General features: G+C 43.9%; 1 protein-coding gene across 1 annotated transcript in view; it reads right to left on the bottom strand.

Annotated features, from left to right (window-relative positions):
• The window catches only part of FRAS1 (Fraser extracellular matrix complex subunit 1), a 393,348-nt gene that overhangs the window by 151,903 nt on the left and 222,216 nt on the right, over positions 1 to 19,229 (bottom strand). Inside the window, exons 22-28 of the mRNA XM_087935788.1 lie at positions 18,853 to 18,999; positions 13,818 to 13,958; positions 10,672 to 10,815; positions 8,659 to 8,799; positions 6,488 to 6,749; positions 6,074 to 6,158; positions 1,223 to 1,549 (exon numbers count right to left, since the gene is read on the bottom strand). Of these exons, the coding sequence (XP_087791914.1) occupies positions 1,223 to 1,549; positions 6,074 to 6,158; positions 6,488 to 6,749; positions 8,659 to 8,799; positions 10,672 to 10,815; positions 13,818 to 13,958; positions 18,853 to 18,999 (1,247 nt within the window). The remainder of the gene's footprint in view (positions 1 to 1,222; positions 1,550 to 6,073; positions 6,159 to 6,487; positions 6,750 to 8,658; positions 8,800 to 10,671; positions 10,816 to 13,817; positions 13,959 to 18,852; positions 19,000 to 19,229) is intronic.

The following is a 19,229-nucleotide window of genomic DNA, read 5'->3' as shown; positions in this document are numbered from 1 at the left end:
GCTGGCGAAAAGATGAAAAACACTTTGAGGGAGATACCCCTGGGGACAGAGTGACTGTACCCAGCAATTTCTGGAAAGAGATAATAGTTTAACGCCGCATGAATATTTCCTTTGAAGTGAGTCCTTTAAATGACTTCTAAGTAAATAAGTATAACACTGGGTGTATTAGGTCTGCAACGTTGGATTGGAACGTACAACTGTTTTCACTGTGTTTATTTATTTATATGTAACCCACCGTTATTATTTTTACAAATAACTCAAGGTGGCAAACCTATCCAATGCTCCTTTGACCTATTTTCCCCAGAGCAACAACTCTGTGAGGTAAGCTGGGCTGAGAGAAAGTCACTCAAGCTGGCTTTCATGGCTAAGGCGGGACTAGAACTCACAGCCTCCTAGCGACTGGCCCAAAGTTACCCAGCTGGCTTTCATGGCTAAGGTGGGACTAGAACTCTCAGTCACCTGGCGATTGACTCAAAGTCACTCAGCTGGCTTTCATGGCTCAGGTGGGACTAGAATTCACTGTGTCCTGGTGATTGGCCCAAAGTCACTCAGCTGGCTTTCATGGCTCAGGTGGGACTAGAATTCACGGTTCTAGTCTGGGGCTTAACCACTAGACCAAACTGGTCCCAAACCATGTAATATTTTAGATTTATAACCAGTACCTTGAAACACAAGAAGAAACATCAGCCTACGTAGCCCTTATTATACAAGGATAACATGGCAGTAATGTTTCTGCCCATTGACATACTGTATGAGCAACCACAATCAACTTATTTACTTCCCACCCTTATTATTTTTATACACAACTCAAGGTAGTCAATGCATCCAATACTCCTCCTTCGTTCTCCTACTTTCCCCACAACAAAGACTCTGTGAGGTGAGTTGGGCTGAGAGAGAGCAACCAGCTCAAAGTCACTCAGTTGGCTTTCATATCTAAGGCAGGACTAGAACTCTCTGTCTCCTGGTTATTGGCCCAAGGTCGTTCAGCCGGCTTTCATGCCTAAAGCGGAACTAGAACTCAGGGTCTTCGGGTGATTGGCCCAAAGTCACCTAAATGGTTTTCAAGTCTAGAACTCTAGTTTTCTGGTTTGGTGCCTCAACCGCTAAGCCAAACTGGTTCTATTAGCTCCAACATGACCAACAGTCAAGGATTATGGCCATTATCCTCTCAATGTTGTTGGGCACCAATTAAGCATTCCCGGCACAACCTCAGAGGTCTTACCTTTAGATCAATCTTGATGCGGAAGAGTATGTTCTGAAAGTGGTACCCATCGCTGACTTGCAGAACCGCCGTGTCTTCCATCCTGTTAGACCCATCATGAATATAACGCACGAATCCTCCTGAAAGTTCACCAAGGCTGAACACATGCAGGGTCAAAGGGCCATTTTCTGAAAGCTTGACCAATTGTCCATGTTTTGGAGGATCTAAAATGGTCACCATCACGTCTTGAGGATTATCTCTATCCTGCACATCAAGCAAGTGCTTGGTAATGGTTCCAGCATCTCCTTGGCTAATGGAGAGGACTTCATTCTTGAGGACATAAGGAGGCTGAAATAGAATGACAACCACAACAACAAAAAAATCAACTCCTGAGTTGCTGGTACAAGTTGTCCTCAACTTACAACTGGTCACTTAGTGACTGTTCACAGTTACAACAGACCCAACCCACCCACCCCCCAAAAATATTTAAGCTGTATTTAAAGTTCCACTGGCACCCTCCTCCTTCATGGTGTAGATCAGGGGTCCCCAACCACCGGGCCGCGGACTGGTACCAGTCCATGTAACATTTCCTACCGGGCCGCCGGTTTGCTGGGTGCCGCCATCTTGTTTTGACGAGAAAGTGCTTCCGGGTGAGCTTTTCCGGTTGGAAAGCGGCGTTTGGGTCCTGAAGGAATCCTCGTGCCTTAGTTTCATCGAAGGGGGGGGGGGGCTTCGAACGAAACTAAGGCGCGAGGATTCTTTCAGCACCCAAGGAAAGGCGAGCCGAGCAACCGTCCCAAAGCCGTCCCAAAGCGAAGCCCATCGACAAAGGTACAAAGGAGGAGTTGAAGGTGGCGGGGAAAAGCGGGGGACGGCTGGCTGGCCGGTCGCTCGGCTCGCCTTGCCTTGTCATGCGTGCTGATGCTGGTACCGGGCCGCGGATCATTTTTGATGCTGGTACCGGGCCGTGGCACAAAAATGGTTGGGGGCCACTGGTGTAGATGATTGCATTTGGGGCACTTGGCAAACAGACGGCATGTATTGTGATTTGCGATCAAGTGACGGTGATTTTTTGTTACAAACCAGTTTCCAGTGAAAAATGGAAAAAAAACTTGCAGCGTCCACTTAACAACTGTGGCTTTAGTTTAATGACCACCACTTTTGCTTAGCGAGTGTCACGTTAACTTAAGAACCACCGCAAAAAATGTTGTAAACTTAGGTGGATCATGTGGATGACTCAACTTACAACCATTATGATATACAATGGAAATTCTGGGATCTATTATGGTCGTAAATCAAGGAACGCCTGTAGTACAATGTATCTTCTCTGCTTTAGAATACAGAGTTTTAAATTTTTTTTTAAGTTGCTCTAGCAATGACTGTGGTGACGCAGTGGTTAGAGTGCAGTACTGCAGGCTAATTCTGCTGACTGCCGGCTGCCTGCAATTTGGCTTTTAAAATCTCACCAGGCTTAAGATTGACTCAGCCTTCCCTCCTTCCGAGGTGGATAAAATGAGGAGTCAGATTTTTGGGGGCAAAAGGCTGACTCCGTAAACCACTTAGAGAGGGCTCTAAAGCACTATAAAGCGGTATATAAGTCTAAGTGCTATTGCTACTTGGGCACAATGATGCAAATTTTCTTGAGAACAGTACAGAAGTTATTTGTTTTTGGGAATGTTTTTCAATTCTGCACATTCGCCTAAATGATACATCATATCCCAGCTGTGCAGGTACGACTTCCTCAGCTTCGCAAACTAGAACACCCATTTGTGCGCCTGTGGTTGGCACACATTCTTACAAACACGCGTGCGTTTTCAGAGAGTGGAACTCTTTCAAATTATAAGCCAGGTCTACTGAGAAGACAAGAAGCAATGGGTGGAAACTAACCAAGGAGAGAACCAACTTAGACCTATGGAGAAATTTCCTGACAGTGAGAAGAATTAATCAGCGGAACGACTTGCCTCCAGAAGTTGTGGGTGGAACACTGGAAGTTTTTAAAAAGAGATTGGACAACGATTTTCTGAAATAATATAGGGTCTCCTGCTTGAGTAGTGTGTTTGACTAAAAGGTCTACCCGCACCCGATTCTCCACGAAGTATGGTAGCCAGATTTACATCAGTGGGTGGTGATCTCTTTCAATTTCTCACCTCCCGACCCAAGAAAAATTCACAATAATCTGGAATGAACCCTTCAAATGATCTGTCACCAGCAAAGTTTTAAGAGGTTCCAGCATTCCAGTTTGAGAATTTTGAGAGGTTTTTTTTTTTTTCCTGGCTTCTGCTAAACCTGATTTTTTTTTAAAAAAAAAAAACTTAAATGAGGCTTGAGGAACTAAATGTGTTTAAATCTAAGAGCTAGCAAATGACCTCATTCGGTGAAATGTACAAGTGTTTCTTCCCACAGGTTTTTCAAAAAGAATGAGTCAGCTTCTTCAGATAGACACTGAGGGTTATCAGGTCTCACTGTACAAATATGAATCTTCCTTCAAGCTCTCCAGAGTTTTAAAGACAATGTGTGGGCAGATTATGGAGACATGGTGGTCAAGTTAGCATTTGGGAGATAAAAATGCCCCAATGAGGCATCTAAACCCAAGAAGATGAATTCATCCAGGTTAAACTAGGGAAGTTGTCTAGATCAGGGGTCTCCAACCTTGGCAACTTTAAGACTTGTGGACTTCAATTCCCAGAATTCCTCAGTCAGCTTTGCTGAGGAATTCTGGGAGTTGAAGTCCATAGGTCTTAAAGTTGCCTAGGTTGGAGACCCCTGGTCTAAATGGATTGGTTTGTCTACTCTGTGGAGATTTTCAATCACCCAGGTTATGGTTGTCCCGAAGGCGCTTTTTTCAAGTGGCAACTGACTTTCTGGTTTTTCTTTGAAGACGTTTCACTTCTTCATCTAAGAAGCTTCTTCAGCTCTGACTGGATGGTGGGGAACGGAAGGACTTAATATTCAAGGGACTCTGAGGACACAGACAAACCTCCAAGTGGCCTCAACAACTCTCTAAAAGAACGCAAAAAAAAAAAAATAATAAAAACTTTAGGGTAAACACCCTTTGAATGGTGCGGGAGTATGAACGGATTTCTAGAAAAATTGCAGACTACAGGAACCATGAGTGTTTCAGTTTGAGATGCGGACAACATAGATTCGTCACCAGCAGCAGAAAACATCCTGCAGAAAGCACAGCTCCACAACAGTCCTATCAACAGTTCCAAGAAGGCTCCACACCCATTTGCACCCACTCAGGTGACCCTGAGAACACGGATAAACCTCCAAATGGCCTCAATGACTCTCCAAAAGGATGCAAATGACCAACTGTCTGCAAGGAGTATAAATCCTTCCATCCCCCAGCATCCAGTCAGAGCTGAAGAAGCTTCTTGGACGAGAAGCGAAACGCCTTTAAAGAAAACACAGGAAGGTCCGTTGCTTCTTGAAAAAACATTTTTGGGATGGACTGGTTTGGCTCACAAAAACTGTCTGTTATTTTTTGTTTTTAAGATGGGCCTAAAGAACCTCCCTGCCTGGCCTTTAGTGGGGCATGGCAAATTTAGAAAGCAGAGGCATTGGGCACTGCCAATCCAGAAGCCTCAGGGACTAAGGTGAGGGTGTTATCTCCTCCAGCAGAACAAAGCAAGAGAAGGTGTGATGTTTCCCCAAATATAGTGTGTGGACAACCATTTGTCTGGAATGGTATAGGGCAGTGATGGCTAACCTTTTGGGGCTCCTGTGCCCCAAATTGTGTGCACGCTTCTGCACTTGCGCTTGTGTGCCAGCACCCAGAAGGCAATGCATACACCACCCCAATCACCCCCCGCCCCCTTACCTGCACTGCGCCTCCCAGCTGATTTTCGGCCCGCTTGAGGCCTTTTTTAGCCTCCCAGAGGCTTGAGGAAAGCTTCTGCAGGCCAAAAAATGGGCCTGTTTCATCACTTCCGGTATTTCCAGAAATACAGGAAATGACAAAATGGGCCTATTTTTCAGCCTGCAAAAGGCTTTCCTCAAGCCTCTGGGAGGCCGAAAAGGGCCTCAAAAAGGCCAAAAATCAGCTGTGAGGTGCACGCATGTGCAGTGAGGTAAGTTTGCCTGCGGTTCGCGTGCTGGCACAAATGGCTCTGCATGCCACCTGTGGCACGCGTGCCATAGGTTCGCCATCTCGGGTATAGGGTCTCCTGCTTGAGCAGGGGGTTGGACTAGAAGACCTCTAAGGTCCCTTCCAACTCTGTTATTCTTGTCCTTACTAAATAATAACACCCACTTGATTTGGTTTTGATTTACTATGTATAGTGAACTTTAAACTGCCCTTTGTAAGCTGTGGCTTATGGCTTAGTAAGATGCCCCAATCCTGTCATCTGTAGTTTCCAAAAAAGAGAACAGCAGCTCAATCCCTCATGACCTAATCAGGGTTGCGCTGCAGTGTGTTCTGGAGGGGGTGACCTTGAAGAGGATCCAGAAAGTGTCATTGGTGCAAAATACAGATTGGCATATGACATTGCCAACCACAAATTACACCTGTGCCCAGAGCTTCACAGTGATGGCTACATTAGATTGCAGCTAATTCCAGAAGGGATTTGACATCCTGGCTTTGACTGTAAAGCTCTATGTGACTTGATGCCCATATACAGGTAATCATCAACTAACAGACACACATGTAAGTCTGCAAAACTATGGATTTTTTAAATGCTTTTTTTTTTTTGCTTTAAATATATGCCAGTATGGGACATCAATCAAACAAGTAGGAAATCCATATATTTCCATCTCAGTGTTACTGGACTCTCGCACACAAGCAGAGAAATATTGCCAATATACTGTACAGTTCTCCCCTCTCTCACCCCGCCCAGCCTGTTCAAAAATATAACCACCCATCCTCTAACTTACCTGGGTTGAAAAAGCTCGAACGGTGAACATTACTGGCTCCGATGTGGACTCTTGATAGCTGAGCGTCAGGAAAAACAAGCCATCCCTAGAGGAAGCCCCGAAACAGTATTATATATTGATATAAATGTAATCAATTACTATGTAGATAGGTACACATTTTCATTCATCCAGAAGAGCAGCAGCCGTATATTTTTCAGGGCTTTCAAGCTTGGCCAAATGAATCGGTTCGCTCACAGCTGATCCTGAGAGCTACCAGTTTGCCCAAACCAGCCCGAACCAGCAGAATCCCACCCCTGCATACACGTGATAGACTTGTGCACACTCTGACAGAAGGTATTACACTCTGTGGAGGGATCTTCTCCCATTCCCCTCATATTCTCCTCATACAGAAGAGGTAAAGAACCATCAAATCACCTGGATTTCATTTTGTCGTGGACGAAGAAAACGCGCTGTTCCTTCGCGTCTTCCCAGGTGAAATAGTCCTGTTCTTTTTCTTTCCCTTCAGCCAGGACTACCAGCCTGCCGTTGGTGGGAAGGGCCGCCGTGCGAAAGAGGAGGCCTTCTCCATAGCTCTCTAGGTTTTCTACTTCCAGCAAGGAACCATCTAGTAGTTTCAGCCCACCAATTCCTACCAAGAGGAGGCTCTTGGCCTTGAACCCAGGAGCAGGCCCAGAAGCTGAAACAAAAGAAAGAAAATTCATCAAAATTCACTCCTTTATTAATTGTTCTTGCACAACACTCCTTTCGTAACATATAAAGACACTGAACATCGTGCACCAGTGTGCAAAATCCATCAGAAGAAACTGATGGTTAACAGGAGTCCTGGAACGAATAGAATAGAATATTAACAGAATATAATATTAGAATAGAATAGAATATGAATAGAATATGAATAGAATATAATATGAATAGAACAGAATATGAATATGAATAGAATAGAATAGAATATTAGAATAGAATATAAATAGAATATGAATATGAATAGAATAGAATATGAATAGAATAGAATATGAATATGAATAGAATGGAATAGAATAGAATAACAGAGTTGGAAGGGACCTTGGAGGTCTTCTAGTCCAACCCCCTGCTCAGGCAGGAAACCCTATATCATTTCAGACAAATGACTGTCCAATCACTTCTTTAAAACCTGCAGTGTTGGAGAATTCACAACTTCTGGGTGCAAATTGTTCCACTGATTAAATGTTCTGTCAGGAAATTTCTTCTTGGTTGCTTCTCTCCTTATTTTTTTAACCTTTTAACCCTTACTTTTTTGTAATTTTGTATTATAAATACTCCTTGACTTACAACCATTCATTGAGCAACTGTTTGTAGTTACAACGGAAACTGGCTTTCCCCTTGACTTTGTTTATCAGAAGGTCACCAAGGGTGACCATGATCCTGGGATACTGCAATCGTCACAAATATGAGACAACTGCCATGGAGATGCTGCAAGGGTCATAAATATGAAAAACAGACATGTTTTCCAGTGCCGTTATAACTTTGAATGGTCACTAAATGAACTGTTGTAAGTCGAGGACTACCTGTAGGTGAAAAAGAGGATATCCAGAATCTCAAGAAGAAATTACTAGCAATTTAAAAATAGCCAGGATGCTTCAGGGAGAAATGAGGAAAAAATATAGAGAGAGGCATAATAAAACCAATGTTAGTGAAGACTGTCCTTTATTAGATCGATATTGTACTCTAAAGGTATATTCTGTTTAAAATGCTTTATGGTCTTAAATTCTCAGAGCTGTAGTTTGCAGGGCGGCAGAAAATTTCCTCTAAAATTTGTCCCCAGTGTGACACACGTAGAAAATATAACGCCAAGTTTCTTCGAACTGACAATACCCAATCTAATAAATCATCATGTGGTTGGGGGCACTTCAGCAAATGTTAGTGCGTGCACCCAGTCACCACGGATTACAAATCACGGTTCATCTCTTCGTGTTCTGCATGTATTCAAGCTTGAGGATTTATTCCAGGGGTCTCCAAACTTGGCTGTTTTCCAGATCGTGGACTTCAACTCCCAGAATTCCCCCAGCTAGCCATGCTGGCTAGGGAATTCTGGGAGTTGAAGTCCACAAGTCTTAAAGTGACAAAGTTTGGAGAGGGTTGATTCAACAAACCATGGTTGAGACAAACTGTAGTTCAGTATGTCTGTGGAGATTCTCAGTCATCCAGGTCATGAGTGTCCCAAAGGTGCTTTTTTTAAGGAGCCAACTGGACTTTCTGTTTTTTTCCTTTGAAGACGTTTCGTTTCTCACCCACCACTATGACTATTATTAAGTGTTGTACCTGATGATGCTCAACTCTTGACGAATGTATCTTTTCTTTTATGTACACTGAGAGCATTTGCACCCAGACAAATTCCTTGTATGTCCAATCACACTTGGCCAATAAATAATTCTAATCTAATCTAATCTAATCTAACCTAATCTAACCTAATAAGCTTCTTCAGCTCTGTAGTTCCGTGTGTAGCATGAACCAGTTTCCAACCTTGTAAAATCATTGTTTTTTATTGTTTTAAAACATGAGAAACTAGAGCTGAAGCTGATGATCCTATAAAGGGTGGCGGGGAAACTCACATTTGCACTGCCGATTTCGGGGGTCTTTGTAGATGCCGCGCCCGCAGTCAGCCACACAAAGGCCTTTCTGAAGAAATGTAGTGGAATTACAAACTCGGCACCTGGTGGAATCGTCACACTCCAAGCATCCCTCGGGGCAAGCTAGCATGAAAGCAAAAGCAAGATGCTATGAGAGGCATTTTTAACCGAGAAAACAAGGCCATTCTTATGTAACTCCTTTATTGGTAGTCAAGGGGAGTTAACTCTGAACACCTCATGCCTTTGACATCAGGCTTGCTGATGAAGGCTAATTTAAACAGCCGCCATATTTTACTTGCAAATTTCAATAACGTGAGGTGAACCAAGGCTCGGTCACTTGTGCCGTGGTCATCTCATGTCTGGACTAGTGCAATGGGCTCTATATGGGCTCACCTTTGAAGAGATTAGATTAGATTAAATTAGATTAGACTAGATTAGATTAGATTAACAGAGTTGGAAGGGATTTTGTAGTCCAAGCCCCCGCCCAAGCAGGAGACCCTACACCAAAGGTCTCCAAACTTGGCACCTTTAAGACTTGTGGACTTCAACTCCCAGAATTCCTCAGCCAGCAAAGCTGGGAGTTGAAGTCCATAAGTCTTAAACATGCGAAGTTTGAAGACGCTTGTCCTACACCATTTCTGAGAAATGGCAGTCCAATCTCCTCCTGAAAGCCTCCAGTGATGAAGCTCCCACTACTACTTCCAAAGGCAACTTCTGTCCAATGAGTTGACTGTTTTCACTGTCAGAAAATTTCTCCTCATTTCTAGGTGGCTGGTACAGAATACAGCTACGTGGGCAGTTCTAGGCACACACCGTAGCATGGCCTGCATAACAGTCCTGTTGTGTGAGCTGTACTGAGGCCCAGTTTGCTTCTGGGTGCCATTCAAAGTGTTGGTGATCTCTTTTAAAGCCCTTTGCACCATAGGTCCTGGTTACCTGAAGAACTACCTCACACTAATGGGTTTGGCTCACACCCACTCACTCTGGCACAAGGGGCACATGTGGACTCCATGAGTCAAGAAATTCCAGCTGGTGGGGTCCAGGAGTAGAGCCTTTTCTGCCATGGCCCTGTCCTCTGGAACATTTTGTCCTTCAAGGTGAGTTTGGTCCCTACCTACTTGGCTTCTGGAGGGGCGTTAAACTTTTAAACCAGACCTGAAGTTTCCAGATGCAGACATTCCATACAGGAGGTGGTTAGTGGGTTTCTACCAAAGTTTTTCCCGCAAAATTATTTTTTAAAAAGGAATTGGTTTTGTTTAAATGAAGTGCGATTGCTAGAATAATGATTTTGATCCAACGGTTGAAATCTCTGGTGTGTTCTTTGTCAACTCGTAAAGCATTCCTACGCCTGTTTTCGAGTTGCCATAAGCGGGGGGGGGGGGGACCTGAAGGAACAGGAAGGCAATTAAAACCAGAAGTACATTCCATGCTTATCTTACAAAAATTGTAGCCTAGGCTACTGGATCTTCTGCCCCAAAAATCTTTCATTGGAGAATGTGATTGATGACACCCAGCCCGTGAACGTGCTTCATTGGAGAATATGATTTAGAACACACCCAGGGGAGAGTGGGGGGGAACAGAATCACAGGTGACCGTAAATTACGTGTGGCAGAGTTGGCTTCCATATGGATCAATGCCGACATGTTGCTCCTAATAAATCTTTTGAATTCCTTTGAAGTTTGGCTCGAGGCTCATGATTTAATTAGGGCAATCGCCGGAACCCTGACATTCTTCTTTTGCACTTTTAAAAATTGACCTAGATAGCTCTGGGCATCAAATATGTTTAAATATTCTAATTCAGAGGCTCCCAATCTTTTCTATACCCTGCACCCCTAGAATGCTTCTGATATATTCTCGTGCCCCTTAAAAAATAATTATATACATATAATTTTGAAACTTCTAAACCCAAGTTATCTCATACCCTAGAATATCATCTCATACCCCCAAGGGCATGCAAGCACCCCCAGTTTGGAACTCTTGTGCTAATTCCTTTACCTAGGCATATCTGCCCTCCATGGTCTCCGTAGTACCGCTTTCCACATGACAAGACGCACTGGGATTCCAGGAGCAAGAAGGGAGCCAGGCAGCGCACGCATTTCCCCGGCCCATCACACTGGAGACAGTGGTCATCGTCGCATCCTGAAAAGCCCCATAAGAAACTCAGGAAGGCATATTTCCCGACTTACATAGGATACAGCGACACATTCTATGCTTTTCTCACTCCTTAAGAAGCAGGACAGCAAACACAGTCAAATACTAGATGAAGAAAAGGTAAAGGTGAATGTCAGCATTCCAACTAACCAACCTCCAAGCCAATAAACTCTGAGACAAACGTTTTCTCAAAGTTCCATTTTATTAGAGTTGTCATATTGGGACTCTCAGATTCGGGTTTTCCCTTCCCAATAGAAAGTCAAAGATCCAACCCCTGCACCCACCAGTCCATCACATGGCCCAATCAAACTTTGTCCCAACTGGAGACATCCCTCCAGACACGCCCCTCCAGGTGCAGGGCAACATGTCCTTGAATGTTGATGTGTCTAATCTTCCACCTCTCCATGAAATCCCCCCTCCCAATTTCCCAGGCACTGAATTTATTTGATTTTTTATTTTATTTGGTTTGTCAACTGCTTACAAGATAATAGGTATAAGTAAAAACATAGTTATGAATACATGGATACATATAAGAAAAATAAAAGAAACAATAGGACGGGGACGATAGGCAAGTTGGTGCGCTTATGCACATCTCCTACAGACCTCTTAGGAAAGGGGTGAGGTCAATAGTAGACAGTCTAAGGTTAAAGTTTTTGGGGAAGAAACCACAGAGTCAGGTAGAGTATTCCAGACATTGACCACTGTTGCTGAAGTCGTATTTCCTGCAATCAAGTTTGGTGCGATTAACCTTGAGTTTGTATCTATTGTTTGCTCTTGTGTTGTTATGTTTGAAGCTGAAGTATTCATTGACAGGTAGGACATTGCAATGTATGATTTTATATACTAGACTTAGATCGGACCAAAGGCAGCATAGTTCTAGTTTTTCTAGGTCTAGAATTTCAAGTAAAACATGGCTTCCAAAGCTGACAATGAACTCAACTCCTGATGACAACAACCCTGATGGTGTCTTAGCAGCATTATGAAATCAACTGGCACTCCCATTTTCAAGAGGTTTCAAATTTCCAGTATCTCCCATTCAAATCCCAGTCAATGCCAATGTCATTTTTTGCCTCAGTCCCATTACAATTTTCCTTTGGGCTCACTAATTCTAAGAGTCTTGGTGCTCTCTGCGCTTGGTTGTCGAATCAAACTCAGAGAGCACCAAGGACTCCAGGGTTCAACCCATACGTACATTCTCTTCTGTAGGAATCACTTATTCCAGGCTTCCGAGATGCTCCCTGTTGGCATTTGAAGATGTTCCCGTGAGACATGCTCCATACAGAACCTAAGTGCCTTCTTACGCTATATATCATCCATGCCATCCTTCCCAAGCCTGTGTCTCCCAGATGTATTTTAGGAATAAAGCTTCAAGGAATTCCATCTAATATACTGGGTGGAAATATTAGGAATTGTCCTAAGACATTTGAAGGGAGGTAGATTTGAGAAAGTTGATAAGACTGGTTTCTCTGATTTATGTATATAAATTAGAAGTGGAAAGCAAACAGCAGTTTCGGTTGATGTCACGATGGAGATCAAGGGCACTCTTGGTTCTCCAATAGAGGAACATCCAACCCTTGGTTCAGTCTTGACCTGAGATGGAGTATCAGCCTGTTGCCTGAGGTAGGAGGACAATCCATTGCTCTCCCAACCATGCTGCTACATCTCATTGACTGCATTACCACACAACCTAAGGAGACGTATTTCATGATACATCACTTAGAGAATTCCCATATGAGCTTCAAGATGGCTTAGACAGCAACACCCTACTCTTGAGGGCCACATCTTTTGTAGCTCCTCCTCCAAATGACAGACTAGGAGAGCATCAAGTAAAGGCTTGGACACCCTTGCCTCAGGTACTTACTATGAGAGGCTGCTTCATTAGGCATAAGAGTTGAGCTGGTCCTTTGGAGACATTCCCTATCCAAAGATTACAGGTAGCCCTCAACTTACCACCACAATTGGTCCCAAAAATTTCTGTTGTTAAGTGAGACAGCGGTTCAGTGAATTTTACCCCATTGTATGACCTTTCTTGCCACAGTTGTTAAGTGAATCCCTGAGGCTGCTAAGTTAAGCAACATGGTTGTTAAGTGAATCTGGCTTCCTCATTGCTTGTCGGAAGGTCGGAAATCAGAAGGTCACATGATCATGCAGATCACGTGACCCCAGAATACTGCAACCAACATAAATATGAGTCGATTGGCAAATGCCTGAAATCTGACTGCGGGAATGCTGCAACAGTTGTAAGTATGAAAAATGATAAGTCTATTGTGGCCAATTGGCCACTGGCCCCTCCAGCAACCGAATCAGAGGAGGAGGAGGAGGTGTGGGAGTCAGGGTCACCCTCAAGGCAACCTGAGAGCTCCGAGGGGGGAGAGGAAATGGAGCTGGCAGAGAGAGAGAGAGACAGAGATGGAGCCTGGACCATCCGTCAGCCTTCAGATGGAGAGGCAACAGCTCCCCCAGGTCTGGAGGTGACTGATGAGGAAGAGGAGAAACAGCTGGGCCCAGTGCCTGACACACAGATGCCCAGAAGGCAGAGGAGAGGAGAGCAGTGGAAATCTATGGACCGGTCCTTGCGATGGAAGAGCCACCGCTGCTCGCAAAGCCCCACCCTAGATGTGGGGATAAAAGGCAGGGGGTGGAGATGAATAGGTGTGGCAGACAACTATTCATTTTCCTACCAGATGGACTTGTTAGCCTGCGGTGAGAGAGAAACTTTTTGCCAGGGCTGCCGGCGCTCCTAATAGAGGAATCTTTTGAGTTCACATCAGAGGGTTTGTCACGTTTGGGTTGCTGAGTCAGAACAAAATTGCTTTTTTTCAATGCCGTTGCAGACGGTCACTAAAAGAACTGTTGTAAATCAATGACTGTAGTGGATTTAAAAAAAAAACCCAGGCAACTGTTTGTTTTGATTTCTGACCTATGCCCTCTCAAGACGATCGCACAAAACGGTACCCTTAAGACCCCGGGGCCAAGCTATCGAGACTTACTTTGACATGTTTCAGACTCCCTGTAAAATGCCGGCAGACAATGCTCAACGCAGGTTCCCTGCTGGAGAAAATATCCCTCCATGCACTGCAGGCAATCCGTACGGTTGGGGCCGTGGCAAGCGTTGCAGCTCCAGTCGCACTCTGGAATCAGACAATAAAAAGAGAGCGTCCCGCACAGAGCCACCTTTATACCACCCCGGTTTCATCCATCACACCGGTACCGTCTGCAGATGCACTGAAGGGCAAAGGAAGAACAGCCGAACAGATGTGAGACCCGGGAAGAGACGTCAAAAGGGACGGTCTTAAAATAACACAAATTCTTCCCTGGAGTTTCACCGTTTTCCCGATTATGTTAATACAAGCAGTCCAGATGAATGAGACACGATATCCGTCCTCCCTAGTGGCTAGAGTAGTGATCAGCCCACGTGGGCCGGCCCAGGGAAGCCATCGATTTTTTCTCTCTCAATGACGGAGGCCTGTGGGATTTCCGCCACAAACGCGGCTAATTAAGCAAGCCGGATTAACAAGGAAGGTGACATTGACTCTGCAGTTCAAACATGGCTTTCAGGAAAGAAACTGGGGTGAAGTGGATCGTGGGAAGAGCACAAGGTTCATCTTTGTCTCGCCTTCATGAAATTAAGCAACCGAGTGGACAGGTGGTTAAGAATATATTTTTTTTAGGACAGTCAGGTACGGTTCCGTTCAAACAGATTGCACCTCCACAGCCATGTGTGGTCTACAACTCCACTTTCTGTAGCCTCCAGAGCAGCGTTTCTTAACCTTGATAATTTTAAGAAGTGTGAATTTCAACGCCCAGAATTCCCTAGCTAGCATGAGACTCTTTTAAGAGATGCGGATTTCAATTCTTAGAATTCAACTCCCAGAATTCCCCAGCCAGCATGAAACTCTTGTAAGAGGTCTGGATTTCAATTCCCAGAATTTCAATTCCCAGAACTCCCCAGCCAGCATGAGACTCTTTTAAGAGGTCTGGATTTCAATTCTCAGAATTCAATTCCTAGAATTCCCTAGCTAGCATAGGACTCTTAAGAGATGTGGATTTCTATTCCCAGAATTTCAATTCCTAGAATTCCCTAGCTAGCATGAGACTCTTTTAAGAGGTGTGGATTTTGACTCCCAGAATTCCCCAGCCATCATGATACTCATTTAAGAGGTGTGGAATTCTGGGAGTTGAAGTTCACACCTCTTAAAATTGTCAAAATTGAGAAACACTGCTCTAGAATTTCCACTGACTCTTCTGAATGAAATTAACAGGACCCTTTTCCAACTCTTGACATAACCCTAAAATACAGGTAGTCCTCGACTTATGACCACAAACTGCTAAGCAAGACAGTTGTTAAGTGAGTCATGTCTGGTTTTATGTCCTTTTTTGCCGTGTTGGTTAAGCAAATCACAGCAGTTAAATGAATCGTGTGGGCATTAAAACAAATCTGGCCTCACCCATTGGCTTTGCATGCCGGAAGCCGGCTGGGAAGGTCACAGATGATGATCACATGACCCAGGGATGCTGCAACCATTGTAAATACATGCTGGTTGCCAAGCGCCCAAGTTTTGGTCACGTGACCAAATATTGCTGTGATGATTGAAAGCATGACAACCAGTTTTAAGGCGCTTCTTTCACTGCCGTTGTAACTTTGAACAGTCACTAAAACGAATGGTTGAGGACTACCCATAACTTAAACAGCATCCAACTTTGGGGGGGTGGGATAAAGAAGGGGAATACAAATTCCACCTCTTGTCCACTCCAGACCTTCCTAGTTTCTACCTTGTTCCTTGCAATTTTCTGAGGCAGAAAATTCGTATAAAATAAAGAAACAGAGAAATTAAAAATGGCTTCCCACCACAAAAGAGGTTGCCTATAGAAAGTTTCCTTCTGTTTTCTTGGAGATAGCAGCTTGGTCGAGAGAAAACGGAGGAGGAGGAGGAGGAGGAGGGAGGGGGGGAGAAGGAGAGGGGGGAGGGAAAAGAAGAGGAGGAGGAGGAGGAGGAGGAGGAGGAGGAGGCAGAAGAGGAAGTGCTGGTAAAGGATTTTAGAGCTTTTTGGAAGACAACATTAAAAATTATCTCTTTGATAAGAAGCTGTGATAAGCAGAAGTGCAGAGAAGTTATTTGGAGCTCTCTGCCAAATTCTCAGCATTTCACCTAGGACAGCTTATCTTAGCCCTTGCAACAATCAGTTGGAATGCCAATTCAACAGTATTATTTTAACATCTGGTTAAATGTTACTATCAGGATAACAACAATCCAATGCACTTTCTCTAGATGCAAAGAAGGACATTTATTGGACATTAAGGTAGAAGAAGATTGTCTGTGTGGATTCTCAATCATCCAGGTCGTAGTTGTTCCAAAAGTGATTTTCAAAAGGCAAACTTTTTTTTTTTTCCCTTGAAAACATTTCGCTTCTCATCCAAGAACCTTCTTCAGTTTTGGAAAAGGAGGTTGTTGGATGTGGAATTTAGATGAAAGCAAAAATAAGGAGTCCCTGAGATTCGGGCCTTGATCAATTTTTGACCCCTTGGCCTTGTTTTACATCTTCGACCGACTACAATGAATTCTAGATTCCCTTTTGTTCCAACATATTCATTTCCTGAGCTAGCAAATTTCACAAATAAAGAGGCCCTTATTAATCAGAGGTTCTGCTCCTTATTTTCATCGCGTGGCAATGTTAGCCTTGATTGTTAAAAAGGAATAAGATCAAGGTAGCTAATTATGAGATAAGTCATTAAAGAAGATGGAAAGAATTTCTCTTGGATAATATATTTATAATGCAATTTTGTTCGGGTCAGAAAAGGGCAAGACCCCAATCTTCTTCTGATAGTGGATTTTCTTTCTTGGAACATGACACCAGGACCTGGCTGGCTCTCTTGGTGGGTCTTCAAAGACCTCTACTGAAGGACACTTGCAACATTTGTAGAAAAAAAATATATGAAACAAGTTGAGTTTTAATCTATACAACCAGTTAACCCAGTTTGGTGTTGTGGTTACGGTGCTTTTCCTAGAAACCGGAAGACTGTGAGTTCTAGTCCTGTCTTAGGCATGAAAGCCAGCTGGGTATGTTTGGACCAATGACCAGGAGACAATGAGTTCTAGTCCCACTTAGGCATGAAAGGCGGTTGGTTGATTTTTGAGTCAATCACCAAAAGACTGTGGATTCTAATTCCGCCAATCACACTCTCTCAACCCAACTCACCTCACAGGGTTGTAGTTATGGGGGAGAAGAGGAGGAGGAAGGAGTATAAGGCATGTTCACTGCCTTGAGTTACATATAAAAGTAATAAAAATGGGATAAAAATCTAATAAATAAATGAACCAATTTTGAGGAGAGGAGAGGAATGGGGAAAGGAGAGTCAAATCGTAAAGCATTCCTATGCCTGTTTTCCAGTTGCCATAAGTAGGAGGAGGAGAAATCTGGAGGAGCAGTAAGGCAGTTAAAACCGGAAGTACATTCCACACTTATCTTACAAAGACTGTAGCCTAGACTACCGGATCTTCTGCCCCCAAAAAATCCTTCATTGGAGAATGTGATTGATGACACCCAGCCCGTGAAGGTGTTTCATTGGAGAATCTGATTTATGACACACCCGGGGGAGGTGGGGAAATAGGGTCACAGATGCCTGTAAATGATGTGTGGCAGAGTTGGTTTCATATGGGTCAATGCTGACATGTTGCTCCTAATAAATCTTTTGGATTCTTTTGAAGCTTGGCTCGAGGCTCATGATTTAATTAGAGCAATCCCTGGAACCCTGGCAAGGAGAGGAATGGGGAGAGGAGAGGAGAGAGGAGAGGAATGGGAAGAGGAGAGGGATGGGGAAAGGAGAGGAGGTAATTGAGGGATTTACAAAGTTAAATTCATTCATCATTCAAGTAACCATTGAGTAGAGCAAACAATAGCAAACCCTTGGCCAGAATTTACCCATGGCAGCAAGCATGTGTGGCTGTGAGTGTCATGTACAGGTAGTCCTTGACTCTATGTTTCTAAGCAATACAGTTGTTAAGTGAGTTTCGCCTTTTTTTTTCGATCTTTCTTGCCACCATCGTTAAGTGAATCACTGCAGGTGTTAAGTTAGTTGGGTTAGTTCAGTGAATCTGGCTTTCCCTGTTGACTTTGCTTGTCAGAAGGTCACAAAAGGGGATCACATGTCCCCCGGGACATTGCAACCGTCATATGAAAGTTGTCAAGCGTCTAAAATTTCATCATGTGACCATGGGGATGCTGCAACGGTCGTAAGTGTGAAAAACGCTCACAAATCACTTTTGTCAGTGCTGTTATAACTTCGAACGGTCACTACATTGTTGCAAGTCGATGACTACTTGTACGTAGGTGTGCATGGGCAGCCGCCAAGTGTTGTGGTTAGCCGACAGCAGGTGTGGAAGGCTGAGGAGAGCGAAGACTCAGATGAGGGGCCAGGACCATTAGGGAGTGGACTGCTGACTTCAGAGATTGTGGGGGCTGGCAGCAGCGATGAGGAGGTTCCCGAGGAGCCTGTGCTAAGTGTATGTGAGCGCAGGATTGCTCGGAGGAAGGAGCAGTTACAACAACACGGGCGACTCGGGAGTAAGGCTGCAAGGTAATGGCCCCTCCTTCAAGAAGATAAAAGCCAGCTGTGAAACTAACCTTCTTTGCAGAAGGCAAAGACGCTTTGAAACCCCAGCTTTGTGGACATTCCAGTATCCTGAGTTTGTATTTGAAGATTCTTATTTTGCAAACTATTTCTTATCTGTTATCTTTTTGGCAAGTCTTGCACAGTTTGGCAAGGCTTGTGCTTATCACAGCTAATTATTTTGTAACAGCACTATAAGGTTTTTGTCCTTTTTGAATTGTGTTTGATTTGTCGGAAAAGGGCGTGGGTCAGAACACCAAGCGGGAGACAGGACTGAAGAGAAAGGGCTTCAATATGGCAGGAGAGAGAGAGAGAGAGACAGGGAAGGGAAGAGAGCCCATAGATGGATTCAGGCAGACCACTGAAACACCACTGTTACTCAGATTCAACACGGACATTTTGGGAATCCCCTTTACCTTTGCATGTCCTGGTAGACAAGTCAAGGAAATATTGCGATGGACATTTATCATACTGGCACTCTCCAAACAGTAAGACTTTGGATGGGTCTTTGCAAGAAGTACAGTGGGATCTCGAATCACAACTCAGACACGAATCACTGCAAGCTGGAGAGAAAGATAAAACACCAGGACTCATCAGATTTCACATTAAGAACTGAAGCTATAAGAGTTAAGAAGTAGAAGTTCCAAATCTCCATTTCAAAGTCTTTCTATGGGGACAAGTTGCAATACAGAGATGATTTTTTAAAAAAAACAACAACACCAAATTACCAAGCTACATGATATATAACACACTTTGGATAAGTCAAAGAATTATAAGAAGTAGAGGTGCACTA

This window comes from Pseudonaja textilis, chromosome 6 (assembly GCF_049901715.1).
Source record: "Pseudonaja textilis isolate UNSWEBS1 chromosome 6, rPseTex1.2, whole genome shotgun sequence".
Classification (NCBI taxonomy): Eukaryota; Metazoa; Chordata; class Lepidosauria; order Squamata; family Elapidae; genus Pseudonaja; species Pseudonaja textilis.
Note: the sequence above shows the minus strand (reverse complement) of the source record. Positions and strands in the feature narration are given on the sequence as shown.